The sequence below is a fragment of the Channa argus genome, chromosome 6 (assembly GCF_033026475.1).
Source record: "Channa argus isolate prfri chromosome 6, Channa argus male v1.0, whole genome shotgun sequence".
Lineage (NCBI taxonomy): Eukaryota > Metazoa > Chordata > Actinopteri > Anabantiformes > Channidae > Channa > Channa argus.
In genome coordinates, this window is record NC_090202.1 from 7,786,031 (window position 1) to 7,807,116 (window position 21,086).

Genomic DNA, 21,086 nt, shown 5'->3' on the forward strand with positions numbered 1-21,086 from the left:
CATTTCTACAACAGTTTAATTTTTTTTCTTCATAGAAGTGTGATCACTTTCACTTTTCAAGTGTATATAAACAGATCAGTGTTGCACTCAACTAAAGGAAACACTGGTCTAGATCAGAGAAACATATTTGGGCCATACCAGACCATGATTTCAAACTAACTTTGACTCGACTTTCCCATGGTGTAGCTTAATATTCATCAGCTATGGTAGATTTTTATAATAAAGCAAAAACAGGCAAGAATACATTTAAGAGTTTTTTTCAGTAGAAAACTTAGAAGATGAGAAAAGAAAGGAACGTTTTATGGAGGTCGTATAGCACATGGAGCCTGATGAAATTAAAGACAGTGAACTGGGTGAGGGCTCCCTCTCTCTGATGTAAGATAAACTGACGTACAGGAAAGATGAATGTAGTTTTCCTTTAAAGTTATATAAACCAATGAAAAGACATTTACACCTGAGCAATGAAACTTGAGGGATGGAGATGTTGGCTCGCTTAATTGGTCTGAGATTAACTCTATGTTTGTTTGAGATGAATTCAGCTTTTGCTTTGAATGGTTCATGTGATTATTTGAAACAAAGGGCTGCATGCACACAGACTTTTGGTTCTGCCAAAGTCAGAACTGAGGATTCATCTTTCATTTGTAAACTGCAGGGCACTGCTCGTCTGCCTGCATTCTCAGAGTATGGTGACTACATCATTGGTGGAGTTTTCTCCATACACTACAACATGGAAATGGTGACACATAAATACATCACCAAGCCTGAGTCACTAAGGTGCACAGGGAGGTTAGTAGGTAGGAGAAGTCCGAGATGAAAATGTGGTTATAGTCTTATTGTGAAGTATGTGATTATAAACAATCAATGTCTATAAACAATTCACTTTGTCATAGTAAGGGCCTAAACAGAATGTGTCCATATAATGGACATAGTATATTCACAGCAATAGTAGAGTGTGAATTTAGGGCAATAAGTTAATTTTAGTGTCTCCAAGTGAAAATATATTGTAGTTGTGTTGTTGAGTTTTGGTGGTTGATATATTTGTACATATATTTATATATTTGTATATTTGGTTAACACATGCAGTGCAGCTATTATGTCCATTACTATGCATTGAGGTTATTTTTTTTATCCAACTGTTTAGGGGGTTGTTTTATAGTTAACATTGTGAAAGGTCTGAATTATTTATTTTAACTCTGATGATGTCTGTGTGATATCACACAGACACTAATTAAACATTTGTGTATGTGTCAATGAGACTGTCATATAGTTTTGGCTTAAAGATGCAGTACTGCTGTTATGTCCATAAGCACGCATTATGGTTCCTGGTTATCAGATTTATTAATATTGTGAACTGTATGTATTATAAATGTCAGTAGTGACATATGTGTCTGTGCAATATGACAAATATATTCATCCCACATATTAACACCGATGTGTGTCTCTGTGCAGAATTGAACTACGTGAACTGCAATTCTCACGTGCAATGATCTTTGCTATAGAGGAGATCAACAACAGTTCAAATCTGCTTCCCGGCATCAGACTCGGATATCAGATCCATGATGGATGTTCCTCAGTTCCCATGGCAGTGAAAGTAGCATTCCAGCTTACAAATAGTCTGGACCCTGTGTTTTATACTGGTAATAATTGCTCACAATCTAGTATGGTGATGGCTGTTGTTGGTGATTCTGCATCCACGCCATCCATCAGCATTTCACGCATTATCGGGTCATTTAATATTCCTCAAGTAAATATCTGAATTTTTTCCCATGACATTTTAGAATTTGAACTTAGAATTAGAACTAAAAATTCTTGTTAACTTTGTCATGAAACATCATATGTTTTTGTTTCTTAGGTGAGTCACTTTGCCACTTGTGCCTGCTTGTCCAATAAGCAGCAGTATCCCAATTTCTACAGAACCATCCCCAGTGACCACTTCCAGGCTGATGCATTGGCCAAGCTGGTGAAACAATTTGGCTGGACTTGGATAGGTGCTGTCCGGTCAGATTCAGACTATGGAAATAATGGCATGGCATCATTCCTGAAAGCAGCATACAAAGAGGGAATCTGTGTGGAATATTCGGAATCTTTCAATCGTTTTCACCCACTCAGCAGGATCCAGAGAGTGGCTGATGTGATCCGCAGGTTTGCATCTCACTCACTGTATCTATGTGTAAAATTACAACTACCATCACAATGTAATGCTCAAACAAGAGATTTTTAAAACATAATTTTAATTTCATCTAAAAAATAATTTTTGTTGTTTTTAATGCCCTCATATTTAAAATTGTACCAGTAGTTTACATTCAGCACACCAAGCTATACCAAGCAAGTATCTTTGTGATTGTATTATAACACAAATGTGTTTATTGTCTCTATAGGTCAACAGCAGTGGTTGTTGTGGCATTTGCAGGCTTAGGAGAAATGAGGTTATTGCTGGAGGTGATGTCTCGTGAGCCTTCCCCACTTCGCCAGTGGATAGGCAGTGAGGCCTGGGTGACTCACCCAGACATGTTGAAGTTCACCTTCTGTGCTGGAGCCATTGGATTTGGTATTCCACGATCTGTGATCCCAGGTTTGAGAGACTTCCTACTGGATCTCTCTCCAACTAAAGTTGCATCTTCCCCGATACTTACTGAGTTCTGGGAGGATGCATTCAACTGCAGCCTGGAAAAAAGTGAGACACTTGTGCTGATTTCTAAACATAAGTTGAATCACATAATTTACTTCATGAACCACACAACATTGGTTTCAAAATGCACTAAAGTCCTGAACTAGGGCAGAGCACATAGACACTCTACAGGCAACCAAGATAAATAGTGATTGAAACTAACTCACAATAGTATGTAGACTATATAAATTACAGTATTTTGACATTATTATTATTTAATTACAGTAAGTGGGATCTGATAATTCATTTATTTTAATCACAGAATTTTCTTTAATACATTAAAAAATGACATTTAAATTACTCAATTTTCTGAAGAATTATTTGTGCTAATGTGATCTAGTATTTACAGACAACACTGCCCTGAAATGTGATGTAAAATAAATAAAATGATACATTATGCATAAGTTTAAAGTAAAGGTAACAAAAGTGCATTTAACATATAAAATCACTAAAATAATAATACCATTGTATTTATTATTGTGTTTCTAACATACTACTCTATCACTGAGCTACAAAGCAAGTGTTTCTGTCTCTGTATATTTTAGCTGCTGTTAGAGACAAGAGATTGTGTAATGGAAGTGAAGACATACAGAAGCTCCAGAGTCCGTATACTGACACATCTGAGCTCCGCATCACCAACATGGTGTACAAAGCTGTTTATGCAATAGCTCATGCCATTCATAATGCTGTGTGTCAGGAGACAAATTCTACAAGTCAGTGTGACAAACTCTCCAGGATAGAGTCCAAACAGGTCAATGGAAGCAAATAAATTAACACTTCGGTGCTTCTCTCAATCAATGATTACATAAAGACTTTATTTCTCTTCTCTTTCTCACTGTCTCATTTGACTTCATCCTTCCAGGTTCTGACTCACCTGAAGAAGGTAAACTTTTTCCAAAATGGTTATCATGTGTCATTTGATGCTAACGGGGATCCTGTGGCCAAATATGAGCTGGTTAACTGGCAGAAAAGTACGAGTGGCAGCCCTGAAATAGTGACAGTAGGATATTATGATGCATCACTACCAGTGGGACAGGAGTTCCATATCAACAAGAACCTTACCTGGATGGAGGGCAGGACACAGGTAAGGAGCAATGTAACATTATATTGTATATCATAAATATTATCAGTATTTTTTTCCACAAAATAAAAAAAATAGCCATATTGGTTATGTATTTGTTAATGCGCCAATTGCGCTAACACCTACATAGGCCTACAAAAAAAAACTAAAAAAAAAAACTAGTTATTTTGATAAACAAGCTCCCACTTTGAAAAGAGTTTTGAACAGTTTTAGGGCATAGATGCACTAAGTTGACAACTAGAATTACCAGCAAAAAAGACCAACTGCTAATTTATTTCTCATTGCCTTCGTCTGCTATAAAACAATGCAGTGAACACACCACAGTGACTAACGTCAACGGCCAGCAAGGATGTGCATCCTATGTCTATATGAAAGGAAGGGAAACCACAAGGCCTAGTACCATATATATACAATTTGTGAAAAATGTCATTTTCATGTCATTCTCAATTACCACAGACTATCTACTTCTAATCAAGAGTATTTCCCATACATTACACTGACATTGTTAATACCTTGATCTCCAAGCAGAACAGCTGATCAAAGTGGCCTCACTCACAGGACTTCTGTAAAATTGAACATGCTGAATAGGATTAAGAGTGGAAGAGTGGGGTATTACCAGTACATGACGAACTGGAAAAACTAGGGCAACACTAGGGTGAAACTAGGCCAACTCGCTAGTGGTTTGGACTTGGTGGGTCAATTCTAAAAAAGGAGCTTCTGTCATATGTATATAGTTCAGTAAAAAATCAGGTCTTAATGAAACATTTGCCATTTAACAGTTGTTTTTGAATCCTGTGTCAAGAAGGGGTTGAAACATATCTTGGCAGATAAGTAACAAACTACATAATTCACAAGATAATAACTTCAATTATAATAATTGCTGATATTGATTCATTTTCTTTTTCATATTTGTCTGCATATACCACATGTGGCAGATACCAGTGTCAATGTGCAGTGACAGCTGTCCTCCAGGAACTCATAAAGTGCTGCAGAAAGGAAAACCCATCTGCTGTTATGACTGTATACCATGTCCAGAGGGAGAGATCAGCAATGCTACAGGTAAAATATGTTTTATCATCTAAATTGATCACATGAATACATGACATGATGGTTACAGTTTCTTTTGATTTATTTTTACAGATTCCATTGACTGTACCCCATGCCCCAAAGAGTTCTGGCCAAATGCAGAAAGAGACACTTGTTCCCTGAAGCCAATAGAGTTTCTTTCTTTTAGTGAGGTCCTCGGAATCATCCTGGCTGCATTCTCCGTTTCTGGTGCCTGTCTGGCCGTTATAATAACGGCTGTTTTCTTGCGTCACAGAACTTCTCCAATTGTTAAGGCCAACAACTCTGAGCTGAGCTTCCTGCTGCTCTTCTCCTTGACTCTGTGTTTCTTATGTTCATTAACTTTCATTGGAGCACCCTCTGAGTGGTCCTGCATGCTGCGCCACACAGCATTTGGGATCACCTTTGTCCTCTGCATCTCTTGTGTTCTTGGGAAAACTATAGTTGTGTTAATGGCCTTCAAAGCTACACTTCCAGGTAGTAACATCATGAAATGGTTTGGTCCTCTACAGCAAAGAATGACTGTAGTGTCTTTTACATTCATCCAAGTTCTAATATGTACTATTTGGTTGGTTGTTAGTCCTCCTTTTCCAATGAAAAACCTCACCACATACAAAGATAGAATCATCCTGGAGTGTGCTTTAGGTTCAGCTCTTGGATTCTGGGCTGTGCTTGGGTACATAGGTCTACTGGCTGTGTTTTGCTTTGTGTTAGCTGTTCTAGCCCGAAAACTGCCTGATAATTTTAATGAAGCCAAGTTCATCACCTTCAGCATGTTGATATTCTGTGCAGTCTGGATCACCTTTATCCCAGCTTATGTCAGCTCTCCTGGGAAATTTACTGTGGCTGTAGAAATCTTTGCTATTCTAGCCTCTAGTTTTGGACTAATACTGTGTATATTTGCACCAAAGTGTTTTATTATTATATTCACACCAGAGAAGAACACCAAGAAACATTTGATGAACAAATAGGAGTAATTTCTCCAAATAGGACGAATAGTGTAGGTGGCAAAAAACATATACAAAAGGTAGCTTTTGTTTGAGGAGCATCCGTCATGGATCCAATATCTGAGTTTTGTTTAAAAGCTTTTAAATGAAATTTTAGCTGTATTCTGTACATATCCATTTATTTACCAATTTCTGAAATATTTTGCCAATAAAAATCCTATATTTAAACAAAACTGAGTTTTGTTACTACATTTTAATAAACTGCAATTTAAAAGATGTGTTCCATCTATATCAAAAACAGGCACAACATGTATATATATATATATATATATATATATATATATATATATATATATATATATATATATATATATATATATATATATATATATAACCTCTACCATAGGCCTGGAAGCTTGAGGGTCCTGCAAATTATCTCAGCTGTTCCTAGGACTGCACACTTCCAGACAGGGATCTCAGATGTTGTTTATGTAATGCTGGAGCCAATCTCCAAGTTTAGGGGTCACAGCCCCCAGTGTTCCTAATATCATGGGTACCACTTGTGCCTTCACCTTCCACAACTTTTCTAACTCCTCTTTCAGCCCTTGGTATTTCTCAAGCTTCTTATGTTCCTTCTTTCAGATGTTGTTATTGCTTGGGATTGCTACATCTACCACCACAGCTTTGTTCTTCTGTTTTCCACAACTACAATTTCAGGTTTGTTGGCCATTACCAGTTTTTCAGTCTGTGTCTGGAATTCCCACAGGATCTTAGCTCTGTCATACTCCACTATCTTTGGAGGTGTGTCCCATTTTGACTTTGGGACTTCCAGCCTCATGTATTAATCCAAGTGGCTGCTCATTTTATCCGCCAAGATGCCTGACATGAGCTTTCATGTTGTGCAGAGTCAGGTTATTGAATGGTAGCTGGATGAGACTACTCCCTTCTGGGGCTCTTTCAGGATCGGGACTGTCTGGCCTTCAGTTAACTATTTAGGGTGGGTCCCATCCACTAGTAGCTTGTTCATTTGTGGTACCAGGTGCTCATGGAGTGAGGTTAGCTTCTTTAACCAGTAGGCATGAATCATGTTGTGGCCTGGTGCTGTCCACTTCTTCATACTTGAGACCCGCTCTTTTATATCTGTTATTGTGATGGTTACTGGATCTTATTCAGGAAGGTTCCTGTGGTCTGCTATCAAGTCCACCAGTCACTGGACATTGTTGTTATGTGATGCCCCCTTCTCCCATATGTTTTCTAATATCCTTCAGTCTGCAGCCTTGGTGGGTCGGCTCTCATGTTATAAGCCTGCCACTGGGAGTACACCTAAAGAACATCCTGTTAATTCCCCTGGTTTCAACTTCTCTTGTGTACCTACCCAGGACTGTGAGCCTTTGCTTGGCAGTCTCCAAGGCCTCAGGTATGGAGAGTTTGTTGTACGTCTTAAGTAGGTTGTATAATCCTCAAACCTTTCTGCAATTCCAATAGTTGGCTAACATCTCTCTGTGTTGCCTTGATCATAGTCTCCAACCTCTGTTTCCATGGAAGATACTGCACCTTATAGCTTATGTTGATCTTACAGCCAAGCATCTCAAGGATCATGGTTGCCGTGGTGTATATGAGCTTGTTGGTCACAGTGATGGTTATAGTTGGGATTGCTCATTGCTGTGTTCACATGCTCTAGTAGACTGTCATCAGGTATTTCACTTATTCTTAGTAACTGGGCATGGAGTTTCCAGGTGTCCATCTTAACTTACGATCTTCAATCAGGGCAGATGCTCTTGCATTAGGTCATCTGTTGTTACTGGGGCTTGGAACCCAATCTCTGATTGTCTAGATGACGATAATATCTGCCCCCCTGACCTGTCTTCTTGGCTTCCCCTTGCCGTAGCCTTTGCTTTGTACCTCATCTATCTCTAGTTGTGATAGCAGGTATTTCTTGCTGATGTTAGAACACTGAGCTACTGGTTGTTTAGGTGTTAGTTTAGATGTTGGGTTTCGAAGTATCTATAGGTCCCACATCCTTTGCATGTAACTATTCTCGCTAGGGTTACTTGTTGTTTTTTTATATATGATCAGAAAAAAGTTGACTATATTGCTATATTTCAAGTGTCAGTGTGTTGTCTCAATTTCCAAGACCACTTCATATTTATTAAAAATAAAAAATACACTTTAATTAGGTGGTATTTATAGTCACAAAAAAAATGTATATCAAAGTATGTCGCCTATGTTGCAATTTCTGTGAATTCCAAAATAGTCACTTAGACTTGGTATTTGTAAGTAGTTTGGGGCACTAAAATAGAAGAAAACAAAAAATTGTTTGTTGGTTTTACTATGATAATGTACAAGCAATGGAAGACAGATTAATAAAACAACAGCATTATTTGATCCAATATTGTGTTTAAGTTGTACTTCCTTAGAGTTCACCATCCTTCCATGTTTAGAAAAGGTGTCCCTCACCCACCAACCTCTATTAAGGAGAATTCTAACCTTCATGCAGTGGAAAGGTTTTCATAACCCATAAGCTGTGCTATCAGGGTCAACGGATCTGGTAAGCTTACTACAGGCAATCTGTTCTAAGGCAAGGGATACAGTGAAGAAAAACTCTAAGACTAACATAGCTAATATGTATGTATATTTCTCTAACATTGAAACCTTACCTTACCTGATCTATGTAGTAAAGCAAGGTTTATTTATACTGCACATTTATAAACCCAGGTTACAATGTGCTTAATGAAACAGTGCAAAAACAACACAGTACATAAAACCACAATAAAACATCATGTTTCTTTATGCTTAATCATGTACAACCAGTAAATAACAATACTTTTGGAACTTGTAGTTACTTGTGGAACCTAGCTGGGGATGGTCACGATGATGCCATGGATAGCCCCCTTCATCCAATGCTCTCTAGGACTTTGTTTTCTTTGTAAGATTGTGTACTAGGATATTCAAATCCAGTTACATATACACATCAAATATTGTGTAACTGCAGCTGCGGGAATTTTCCACAATGCTCTGATCATTTCACCTCACCAATCACCAGTCCCTGCCCAACAAAATGGAGGAGCTGCTACTTTTGAACAAAATAAGGACTTTAAGTATTCTGCCGTGCTCTGTGTGAAACCTGACTCCATTCATCTAGGAGAACACACTGCAGCTGCCAGGCTTTCACCTGCACCAAGTGAACTCTGTAACGGAGCTATGAACGGTGTACTGATGTCACTATGTTAATTTGATCCTGCAGTTCGAAACTGTATTCCCTCCCACATTCTTCCCTCTGACCATAGCACCCATTAACAGCTGAGCTCATCCTTACTGCTGCCTTGGTGCTATCCATGCTGTACTGCACACACTGGGGGTACAAATACTCAACCGCTACATCCCCTCACAATGACTAAACATTTACTCTCATTTAAACATATATAGCATTTTAGGTATAAAAGGCTTTGCGTTGGAACTGCCACACTCAGTGCACCTTGGTTTGAGTTCTTTATGTGATTTGTATATTGTCTGTAATTATTACTCCTTTTTTGTCTTTTTTGATTGTTATGTTGTTTGCATTTGTTTATCTGTTGAACATGCCCTTGAACTACCATTGCAGAGAAACAAATTCTGGTAACGCTTTAGATTACAGCCCACTACTTACAGGTTAAGTACAGTGAACTTGCTGTGTTCTTATTAGTAACTACAGTGTACGTTCACTGTACCTATGGATACATATTTGTTGTTACTTGATAACAATACACACACTTTCGGGAATAACAAGTAACAATATGAAAATAAGAAAAATACCTACAGTATTTTGTAATTAAGGGATACTTCCATGATAGTTCCAAGATAAGAGCAAATAATTACATTGTAACTATGGTGTAACTACAGATAAGAAGAGGGTAAGAGGCTGCACTTTAAATAACCCTCATACGTTATTTCCAAAATGACTTTATTGATGCCATAATGGCCCAGCCTGCATAATTAGTAAGAAAAAAGGATCAATAAAAGAATATTATCTTCAAAAGTTATAGCTCTGTTTCAATAATAGGGTATAACAGTTGGTAAAGGTATACTCACCAATGTCATTATCTTGTTGTTTCTTAGGTTATTTCCACACGAGGGTTGATCCCAGGAGGTTCCTATAAGTGAAATCACTGGAGTAGCTTGAAGTTGTGCTTTGCTAATGAATTGTGTTTCCTCGAGCCATAATTGCTTTCTTTGTGTTTCTCTCAGGTCTCAGCAAAATTATGTAACATTTGGGTCCAAATAGCGCCATCAAGAGACCAAAACCTGAGGCCAAAATAGCAAATACTTCCACTGCATCTGCATATTTGCCTGGGGAGTTAACATAAGCTGGCACAAATGCCACCCACACAGCGCAGAATATCAGCATGCTAAATGTGATGAGTTTGGCCTCATTGAAGTTGTCTGGAAGATTCCTTGCCAGAAATGCTAATAGAAAACTGAGGACAGCCAGTAAGCCAATATAGCCAAGTAACACAGAAAAACCGACTGTGGACCCAACTACACACTCATAAACGATTTTGTCATTGTAGTATTGAGTGTTTTTATAAGGAGCTGGGGAGGCAGAGACAATCCAGGCAGTGCAGATCGCAGCCTGAACTGAAGTCAGAACCAGAACTGTCCCTCTCTGCTGCACAGCACCAAACCACTTCAAACTGGCTCCTCCTCCTGGCTTGGAGGCCTTGAACACAGCCAGAACAACCATGGTTTTCACCAAGATACATGAGACACAAAGCACAAAACTGATCCCAAATGCTACATGTCTTAATTGGCATGTCCACAGTCTTGGTTGTCCAATAAAGAGCAGTGAACATAGGAAACATAGTTTAAGTGACACCAAGATCAGAAAACTCAGTTCAGAATTGTTGGCTCGTACCATGGGTGTGCTGCGATAATGGGTGAAGATTCCCAGGACAACAGAACAGATAAATGTGCCGATCAATGAAGTGGTTGTCAAGCAGATGCCCAGAGGCTCACTGTAGGAGAGGAACTCAGTCTTCTTAGCAACACAGTGGTCATGCTGAGGGCTGGACCAGAAGTCATCTGGACAAGTGATGCACTCCATGGAGTCTATAAAAACAGAAAAACAGAGTGCTGTGATTCATGAAATCATGTTTTAAAAGTATAGCATTGAAAACTAAACCAACCAGTCCCATTGCTGATTTTTCCATCAGAACAAGGAATGCAGTCAAAACAGCAAACAGGTTCCCCCTTCTTTCTTGCCATGCGGGTACCTGGAGGACAGCTCTCACTACACACTGACCGGGGTGGCTGTAGGGAGAAATGTAAAAAAAAATGTAATCTGCATTAGATACTGCCGCAATGACTTTTAAACAGAGCAAAAGGGAAGTTATACTGGGCAAAGCAGAGGTTACCTGTTTAGATTCAAAGTTCCAAAAGATTTTGTCCTCATATAGTGTGAGTTCTTCATCTTTCAACCCTGACTTTCGAACAAAACCCACATTCTGAACTTTAGCTTTTCCATCAGGAAGCCGCAGCCAGTTCATAATGTCATAGATAGGTAGGGCATCACCATTCTCATCAAAAGACACTTGATCACCAAATGATGTGGTGAAGCTGACCTTTTGCAAATAATGTACAAGCTACGAAAGAATGAGATATCCTTTTAAATAACTTGTGTACCAATCACATTAGGTTTAAAAAAAATGCATTTTTAACATTGAATTACATCTAAGCAACTGCAAATCTGTCTTCCTAATCAAAACCTGTGCAGTTTTCCAACCCTATTTTGAAAAGTATAATAATGTCATACAAGATAGATAATGTAGTGTATGCACAGTTTTTTTAAGTTGGCACCTCATTATGTAATAGAGCATTTAAATATAAAGAACAGGTGAATTGTAAAGAGATATCACACCTGCCATGGCTCCAACCTATCAAAACTAGCACATCTGTGTCCACTGAAAGGCCCAAACCCTGGCACACAACGCAACATGTCATCAAGGGCATGTGCCAGAGCATACACAGCCTTGTAAATGTTGTACTCTGGCCTGAGGTCAGACACGTTCAACAACTCAGTCTCCACATTTTTGAGATCTTCTTTCCCAGTGCACAGTGTTCCCCCAGTTTCCACCCAACCTACTGGTGGTGGAGCAAACCTACATTGAAATGTATGTTCCCAAAACTGATTTACCTGAAAAACAAAATTTTGTTTTATAATAATGATGACTATGCCAATACAACGATAATTAAATGATCATCAAAGAGAAAGGTAATGAAATCGGCCAATACTAGGTTATTTCCATAGCTGTTGTTATGCTGCAGATTCGGACTTATTTGTAACAGAAAATCTCTGAGTCCAGGAATTTCTCCACGACGAACAGCAATGCCCAGTGTACCACCCAGAAATGGCATAAATTCAGGTGTCCTGAGAACCTCTACTGCTGTCCAGGCTTCACTGGCCATCCACTGACGGCCTGTCACATTCTGCCTCCCCACCTATGCAATATAATATTTTTCATTGCTTTATCCTCATTTTTAAGACAAAGAGATGTAATGTGTCTTTGTTTTCGTATTATCAAATCATTTTCAGCAATAGGATTTCCAAAAATACATGTCAATCTAATATTTCAGCCACAAAATATGACAATTCATTCGTTTTCTTTTAGATTATGTCATTTCTAAAATGAATACCTTTGGAAATTCTTACCTCCTCCATGAGTTGAATCATATGGATCTCATGTGCAAATACAATGACAACTCGCGCTGTGGATTTTTTGATCAGATTTACAATCCTGCTATACCCAGGTGGATCACTGGCCCAGGGCAAAACCTCTGAGAAGGCCAGACAACCTCCACCAGAAAGACTGAGGTCAGACTGTAATGTTCGGGCAGCATGGAGTCCATAATCATCATTACTGACCAGTAGACCGACCCAAGTCCAGCCAAAGTGTTTCAGAATCTGAATCATAGCACGCACCTGATTGCATGACAGAGCATGAAACTTGTTTTAGATTTTAACTTGAATAGACTTGTATATAAATTCTTTGATACGATTATTTGATTCAAGATTATTATTGTCGTTTAGCTTTATCATTGAATCCATATAGCTTCACTAATTACATATTTTTTCACACATAATATAACAAAGAATCTGAATCAAACCTGCTTCTTTCAAAAGACGGACATAACACAACTAGCTCCCTGTGACTACTGTAGAGTTGTATTATTGGCAACTAATGTTATTACAATATATTTGTGTTGATGCTTGGTTTTACCTGGAAAGTGTCACTTGGAATTGTTCTAAAAAAGGATGGAAATCGTTGACGGTTAGTCAGGCAGGGACACGTGGCAAAGTAACTCACCTGTGGGAGACAAGAGTATGCACATATAGTTGTATTCATTTCTTGCATGTTAATAAACTTAAACATGGATTTTCACAAAAACAAGAACTTCAAACCATTCTCTTAAGGTAAGTGGAAATAAATAAAAACTTACAATGGGCAATTTGTATAAACCTATTACGCTTGACATGGCGATTGTAAATGTTGAGTAGGAATCACCCACAATCCCCAATACTGGAGGGGCACCCACACAGGTCTCATACAACTGAAATTGTTCTTCCTGACCACTCGCCAAAGACAATGAAGCACGTAAGGAAATTCCAAGTGTGGCACAGCTGTCATACACTCTGTATCCCAGAGTCACATTAGGTAGAAGGTCAGGGTTTCGGTTGATCTCATAAATAGCAAAAGCCATGGTTTGAGCATGCCTGAAGCCTAGAATGTCAAAGCTAAAACACAAAATCTCACCATTAACAACTACTAACAGATATCTTCTTTTAAAATTAGAATACATGTGAAATAATATTATAAAAATGTCAAAAACATTTAAATTAATCCACAAATTCCAATAATAGATTAGAGGAATCTCACCTTTCGCACCTTGGCTGACTGGGCTCTGAGGTGAAGGAAAGCTCAGGGAAAATAAATGAGTAGTGGACCTCAAACAGCCCACCTAGAACCACATCACCAGTTTTATGCATGCTATTAAGATTAAAGTGTTTCCTTAATTTACAGGAGAAGGAGGAAAACACAGGCAGTAAGACAGAGGAAGAGAACAAAATCAACACATACAAACGCAGGTGTGTGTCAACAACTGCTCCCATAATTCCCCTGCTCCTTTCGAACATATTTCTGATCCTTTTGTGCAGTCATTCAATCTTATATACAAGACCACATCAACAGCCTTACACAATGATTTGCATCATTGTTAATCTTTTACACGACCCATCTTTGCAGGTGATGTAGAGGCCGGGCTTAATAGAAATATTAAGTGGCCCTGAGAGCTTAATGCACTGTAATTTATGATAACATATGCAAAACCAATTAATATATATATGCTCAACAATTTTATTGATTAGAAATTAGGAGTTCCCTTGATAAAAGTCTATTACCTATCTATTTGTTTTATTCAGGTTTCAAAATGTGCAAACACATTGTATCTTAGCAACAACGACACCTTAGTTTGTCATTTACAGTCCCCACCAAGCATCTTAGAAGGGCAAGGTTTATTTATTCGTTTTGGCTAAATAATGAGATCAAAAGATGAACATGAGACGAAAGTTCACTTTACACAGCGCTTTACAATGTTACTTCTCTCACACACCGATGGCGGTGGATGCCATGCAAAGTGCTCATCTGACCCACCAGGAGCAACTTATTGTTCAGTATTTTGCCCAAGGACACTTTGACACATAGCCAGGAGGGACCAGGGATCGAGCCACTGACCCTGTGGTCTGTGGGGAAAAAGTGGAAGGTTTCAGACAGGCCAAAGTTGTCACCAAACTTTAAACTTTTTAAACAGGCATTTTTAACTGCTAAAGAAGAGATTATAGGAGGAAAGTCCCCAAAAACCAAACTACAACTAAAGGAGGCTGCTGTAAAAAAGTAATAAAACATATTAAAAGATGAAAACAATAATGCTGTGATGTCTCACAGCATCTCATATCTCACACACTTCATTGTCATTATGGGTAAAGCAGCTGTCAGCACGTGAAGTAGTTATAATCAGCTCCACTTTCACCAACAGAGATGTGTGACCCTTTTTATTTTTATTAATTACCCTAGATGAATTGACATATTTACCACAATCATGTACTTTTACTGTTATACTTCAAGCAAAATGTAAATAATGTGCTTAGAACTTTTACTTAAGTTAAGAATTTTAAATTGTACTTGCAGTGGATAATTCTTTAGGACAACACTTTGACTTTTACTTAAGTATTGAGTTTGTGTACTTGTACCACCTCTGTAAATAGTGTATCATATTTTGCTGTGCACAGGGATGTCTAGCTACACACTGCAGCTCACAGTGGCCAGGGTGACTCTAGTCCTCCATGAAATTACTAGGACCACCAGTGTTAATGATGTAATGTGGCTGATCAGTGTATATTTCTTGTATAAGTAATTGCACAGTCTTGAAATACAGCAGTTAAATTAAAATGCATTTGATAGATTAGATTTTAATTGTATAGATTCCCTGGACCTTTTCCTCAGTAGTCTGTTAGGGTACAATGATTACAGAAAATTCATATTTTCATGCTACATGTTGTTGATCCTATAATTTGGATTCTCCATAGTAACTTGGAACAGTTCCAGTGTTTTGTGTTTTAGCATTTCTTGTTCTCTTCATACAAAGTGGACTTTTTAAAACAAATACAACCCTGCTCATTTAGTTCTTTATGTGCTTATTATAAGTGTGCTCATTGAAAAAACATTGAAAAAACACAGAAAAAGTAAATACTCTACACACATGAGTATATGACACTGGTCCAGTTTTAAAACTTACAAATCACATGAGCCACATCTTGTCTTTTCTCCTGTGTAACTATTTTCTAATGTGAGTGGTTGATGTGGTGATGACTCACAAGGCTTCTGAAATGAAGCAAACATAGCAGTTTATATAATCTACTTCATTAGCCTGTCTGAGACTTATGTTGGAGAGCCATCATCTCCAGCACACACAGTCTTTATGGGGTTAGTATGCATGCTGCATTCAACCCTGGTTGGGGCATCTGTGTGGTTGCATGTTGGGGCCTTACTTAGCCTACTTTTGTCAGTGTTTTCTGATGATTGTCTTGTTGTTAATGAAAAGAAAGAACTAAGTGTTGGTAGAAATATGATGCAAAAACAACAGACTATGACAGAGAGACTAAATGGTTTGGGGATACAGGGAGTGAGTGGGTTTGATTCTAGCTTAACTTCGTGTGTGGAACTGGAAGATAGTGAGTTTTTGACCCTGGAGTCTGAAGGTGATGTTGTGATTGGAGGTTTTTTCCCTCTACATTATCTGGCTCCTAGACAACAGCACAGCTACTCCAGCAAACCCCAACTCACTCCTTGCAGCGGGTGAGTGTTAAGATTCTGTTTGTTTCTTATTTCTAACAATCAGTAGGTGCCATTAATCTTTTCTATTTGCTTTGATTCTGTTTTTCCTACACTATTAACCTGTTCTTATTTCGATGCTGTGATATTGTCTTTAAAGTCTCTCATAGCACTCAGTGCACTCATTTAATTTTCTGCAGTTTTGACCACAGAGCCTTCCGTTGGATGATGACCATGGTGTTCACAGTGGAGGAAATTAACCGTAATTCAACCTTGTTACCAGGCGTTAAGCTAGGATACCGGCTGATGGACAGCTGTGACCATGTCCAAACCAGCTTTCAAGCGCTTTTCTCTTTAATTACTCGCTCCAAAACTGTGATGAGAGAGGGGAAACAACTGCAAAGTGAAAACAGATTTAATATGCCAAAGGGGAGTGGTACTAGAATGGACAAGGTAAAAGAAACAAGAATGAAAAGGATGCTGACAACAGTGAAAAATGCAGGTCTTGATGACACAACAGCACTCTCTCAATCTTTTGAAAATGAAATCTACATAAAAAGAAACATAACAGAGGATATAATTGAAATATTGCCTTCATGTCTGGCTGGTTCTCCTGTGCCTGCTGTGATTGGCCTGGCATCTTCTTCTCCTACAAGAGCTGTAGCTCAAACCCTTGGCCCTTTTGACATCCCACTGGTGAGAAAGAAATTAAACGGCAGCACCATGTATATTCCTTCCTTTTAACACTAGACTCTTATAATCACATATCACTGTTTAAAACATAGTGTTTGGCATACAGTATGTTCTGTTTAGATTAAATTAAATATTGTTTCTTTATAGGTTAGTTATTTTGCCACATGTACCTGTCTCACCAATAAGCATGTGTACCCATCATTCTTGAGGACTGTGCCTAGTGATCTCTTTCAAGTTAAAGGTCTTGTACAGCTTGTCACCTTCTTAGGCTGGCTCTGGGTGGGCACAATAGGAACCACGGTGAGATAAAGGCTTTTGTTTTTACATCACCATCAGTCAAATAAGCCACCATGATTTATTAATCTTTTCTCCATGTATTTTAGGATGATTACAGTCAATACGGCATCCAAGCATTCTCTAATCAGTTTACACAGCAAGGTGGGTGTGTGGCATTTCATCTGACTGTCCCCAAATCACCCACAGTGGCTGAAGTACATGAAATGGCAGACAGGCTGCAGAGTTCAACTGCAAAGGTTGTGGTGGTCTTTGCCACAGAAGGACAACTGCTGGATTTATTTTTCGAGGTAAGGCCTTTACATATCAGGCAAAGTGTATGTCCAGTCATAAAATATAAGTATATTCAGTGTTTAACTTTTTAAAAAATTAGCAACATCAAAAGAAAAAAATGCCCATGTTCATCTAATTAGGTTGTAATTACTTTGCAAATGCATTTCCAGCTTTCTCTGAGAAATGTGACAGAGATCCAGTGGGTAGCTAGTGAGGCGTGGGTGACTGCTAAACTACTGACCTCACCCCGCTTCCACTCTCTCTTAGAGGGCACACTGGGTTTCTCCTTCCCCGGGGTCTGGATTCCTGGCTTGAAAGACTTCCTATTGAATGTCCGGCCCTCTCCCGAACCTGGGATGGAGTTTATCACCATGTTCTGGGAAGAGCTATTTGGCTGTAGGCTTAAGTTTGAAGAGTCAAGATTCCAAGGAAATCAAGCACATGGCAAGGATAACACAACGGGACTGGAAGGAGACTCTCAAAACAGCTCTTGGTCCTTGGTCAGGAATAATGTGGGACAAATAAGCACAGGTGACGAAAACTATAATTCTGCTGGTGAAAAGCCTGCATGCACAGGTTCAGAGGACCTGAGGTACACAGACAGCAGTTATACTGATGTGTCAAAGGTTAGAATATCCTACAGTGTGTATAAAGCTGTATACGCCGTTGCCCATGCTCTGCATACTTTACTGAACTGTGATTCTCCAGGACTTAACAAGGGGACATGTGACAACCATAAATTATTTACCTCTAGACAGGTGAATGAAACACACTCAAAATATGCAAATCTCTTGGTCCGTTCTGTTCTTTATTTTCTTCTTATTTTCATGCAGTTACTGGATCATCTGAAGGCAGTTAATTTCACCAATCAATTTGAGGAGAAGGTATATTTTGATTCCAATGGAGAGCCAGTCCCTCTCTATGAAATTATTAACTGGCAGAAGGACAGCAACAGTGATATTAGGTGGATCAATCAACTTCAAGAAGAGATACACAGTCTAATCATAAACGAGAAGCCTTATGTTTTTTAAAAAAATGTATGCTGTGTTTAGATTTATCACAGTGGGAAGCTATGATGCCTCGGCTCCATTGGGACAAAAATTACAATTGGAGAAAAGGACCATTGTATGGACAACAGGACAGTCACAGGTGGGTCACAGGTACAGCCACTAAAATAATTTCACATGCAACTTTAAATTACTAAAATGTCTGTATTGTTGATGTTCTATGGGTCCAAATGTTTGGATCCAACCCAAAATAGACCCATGGAAAACTGACCTGAGCTTAATGAGCATGAATTATTTTTTTAAAGAGAGTGATGGTGGATCCAAACCATAAAGATCTGAGAATAATTAGAACCAATCCAAATAGTATCCAAACAGAGAGAGAACCAAAACTCTCCCATCATCATGAGCAATTAATCTCATCAACTGAAAATAGCAGAGGGGGAAAATTATTTCCCTAAAATTAAAGTTAAACCATTCAAACCAAAATAATGTGTTACAAAAATGAATTAATAAATTAATTAAATAAAAAATAAATATAAAATAAATAATATTTTATTTTAAATAAATAATGTTCTCCTCTTAATGAAGTATGATTATTGGCAGACACTTTGTAGGTGATTGATTGTTTTACCATTTCCCCATTAGAACAACGCTCAGGGCCAAGTTCCCAGTTCTCCTTTATCTCTCACATAAAAACACACAGTGTACATTCTAGGCCTGACTTGGGTCTTGATTCCTCAGAACCAAGTGTACCCATGAACCCTACTATTTCCACTTTACATTTTAAATATTGCATGAATGATTCCCATGTTATCTCAGTTTCACTTGTTCATTGAGTATAAAGAAATCTTGAATTTCAATACCATAATTGTTCTCTGGTCTTTGTGCAGGTGCCTGTTTCTCAATGTTCTTCTCCGTGTCCACCTGGCAGCAGGCAAGCCAGACGTCAAGGAGAACCTAGATGCTGCTTTGATTGTTTACCCTGTACTGATGGAGAGATCAGCAACCACACTGGTAGACCATATATCTTTGTACAATTTTTTATATTTTACAACTCCTGGATGAAGCAGATTGTAATTAAAACCACAGTAGCATAACACAAATTAGGAATTAAATTGATGCAAACGTTGAGAGTCTGTGTTTATATATTGTGTGCCCCAAAGGTTCCACTGAGTGCACCAAATGTCCTGAGTACTACTGGTCAGACAAAGACAAGGTAAAATGTGTCGCTGGGGTTGAAGAATTCCTGTCTTTCTCAGACACAATGGGTATAATCCTAGTGTCACTCACCCTGCTGGGTGTTGTCCTGACAACCATCATCACCTTTGTCTTTCACCATTTCCGCTCTACACCCATAGTCAAGGCTAATAACTCAGAAATAAGCTTCTTGCTGCTCCTGTCACTCAAGCTCTGCTTCTTGTGTTCCCTGATGTTCATTGGAGAGCCGTCTGTGTGGACGTGCAGACTACGCCAGGCAGCATTTGGGATCAGTTTTGTCCTTTGTCTGTCTTGTCTCTTTGCTAAAACCATTGTGGTGCTCCTGGCCTTTCGGGCGAGTGTACCACATTCCAGGGCTCTGAGGCTTTTTGGTCCCTCTCAACAAAGGACTCTGATCTTCTGTACCACCGCTCCTCAGGTGGAAATGGAGTAAAAGACTATACATTTTAATCTCAGTCTTAGACCGCTTCATTTTTTGTGTTTTATTAAAGATCTACATTTGTCCCTATCTTGCCCACAGGTTTGTCTGTGTGCCGGTTGGCTGTTAGGGGCGCCTGCTTTCCCATTCAAGAATCCCAGCTACCAAGCCTCAACTGGAAAAGTAGGAACAACACTTATTTTCAAATTCCACAATGTTTATTACTGTGATTTCATAAGAAGCCCCAATGCAAATTGTACTACATGTACTAAATAATCTGTATTAATGTACTATGTGACTAGATTGTTGTAGAGTGTAAGGAGCCATGGCCTCCTGGATTTTACCTGGTCCTGGGCTACATTGGGATACTGGCCTTGTTCTGTCTTTTCCTGGCATTCCTCGGACGCAAACTTCCCGATACCTTCAATGAGGCAAAACTCATCACCTTCAGCATGATCATCTTCTGTGCTGTGTGGATCTCTTTCATCCCAGCTCATGTTAGCTCTCCTGGGAAGTTCACTGTGGTTGTGGAAATATTTGCTATATTAGCCTCCAGTTTTGGGCTGTTGCTGTGTATTTTTGTGCCCAAATGTTACATAATTTTACTGCGACCTGAGAAAAACATTAAAAAAGGCATGACTGCAAAATATCCAAGAGAAAAGTAACAAGTTGTATGTCATGTTGTACGGAAAGAAGAATAAGTAACTTTTATCTTGAAATCATGGGAATTAATTTTACTCATTTTTAAAACGATTTTAAGAATAAAATAAATAAAAAAACAGATGAAATGTGTTTTCATGTTTTTGTTTTAATTACATGTTTTAAGAACAGACATGATGTTACCTAACTAGGAGTTTCCCTTTTAGACTTTTTTTTTCTGGGACCATAACTGGTCAGTCACACTTCACATCTACTTCAAACTAACTTCTGGAACTTAACAGATATATGTTGTGTATGGTCCCTGAACACCTCACACACAAATACAGTGAACAATGGTAAGAGAGGTGGCATGAGTGACCTATGGGGGCTCACCAGAATGTAGAGACACACATGGAGCTCGT

At 38.6% G+C, this 21,086-nt stretch overlaps 3 protein-coding genes across 3 annotated transcripts; 2 read left to right on the forward strand and 1 right to left on the reverse strand.

The window, feature by feature from the left end:
• Window positions 1–691: 691 nt before the first annotated feature.
• Window positions 692–5,785, forward strand: LOC137129211 (extracellular calcium-sensing receptor-like). Its single transcript, XM_067508145.1, has 8 exons — window positions 692–786; window positions 1,450–1,744; window positions 1,853–2,142; window positions 2,379–2,674; window positions 3,214–3,419; window positions 3,531–3,752; window positions 4,685–4,808; window positions 4,890–5,785. The coding sequence occupies exons 1-8, from the start codon at window positions 728–730 to the stop codon at window positions 5,783–5,785; spliced, it is 2,388 nt and encodes a 795-aa protein (XP_067364246.1). The 5' UTR covers window positions 692–727.
• Window positions 5,786–9,932: 4,147 nt separating this feature from the next.
• On the reverse strand, window positions 9,933–13,904 carry LOC137129189 (extracellular calcium-sensing receptor-like). Its single transcript, XM_067508120.1, has 9 exons — window positions 13,672–13,904; window positions 13,235–13,529; window positions 13,015–13,101; window positions 12,447–12,716; window positions 12,029–12,235; window positions 11,655–11,930; window positions 11,152–11,379; window positions 10,924–11,047; window positions 9,933–10,846 (listed from the first exon to the last, which is right to left on the reverse strand). Exons 1-9 carry the CDS (start codon window positions 13,902–13,904, stop codon window positions 9,933–9,935), a joined length of 2,634 nt encoding a protein of 877 aa, XP_067364221.1.
• Window positions 13,905–16,042: 2,138 nt separating this feature from the next.
• On the forward strand, window positions 16,043–20,690 carry LOC137129191 (extracellular calcium-sensing receptor-like). The gene is made up of 10 exons (XM_067508122.1): window positions 16,043–16,146; window positions 16,323–16,818; window positions 17,199–17,399; window positions 17,553–18,140; window positions 18,216–18,346; window positions 18,435–18,531; window positions 19,280–19,403; window positions 19,553–20,025; window positions 20,128–20,208; window positions 20,328–20,690. Exons 2-10 carry the CDS (start codon window positions 16,348–16,350, stop codon window positions 20,688–20,690), a joined length of 2,529 nt encoding a protein of 842 aa, XP_067364223.1. The 5' UTR covers window positions 16,043–16,146; window positions 16,323–16,347.
• Window positions 20,691–21,086: the final 396 nt, after the last annotated feature.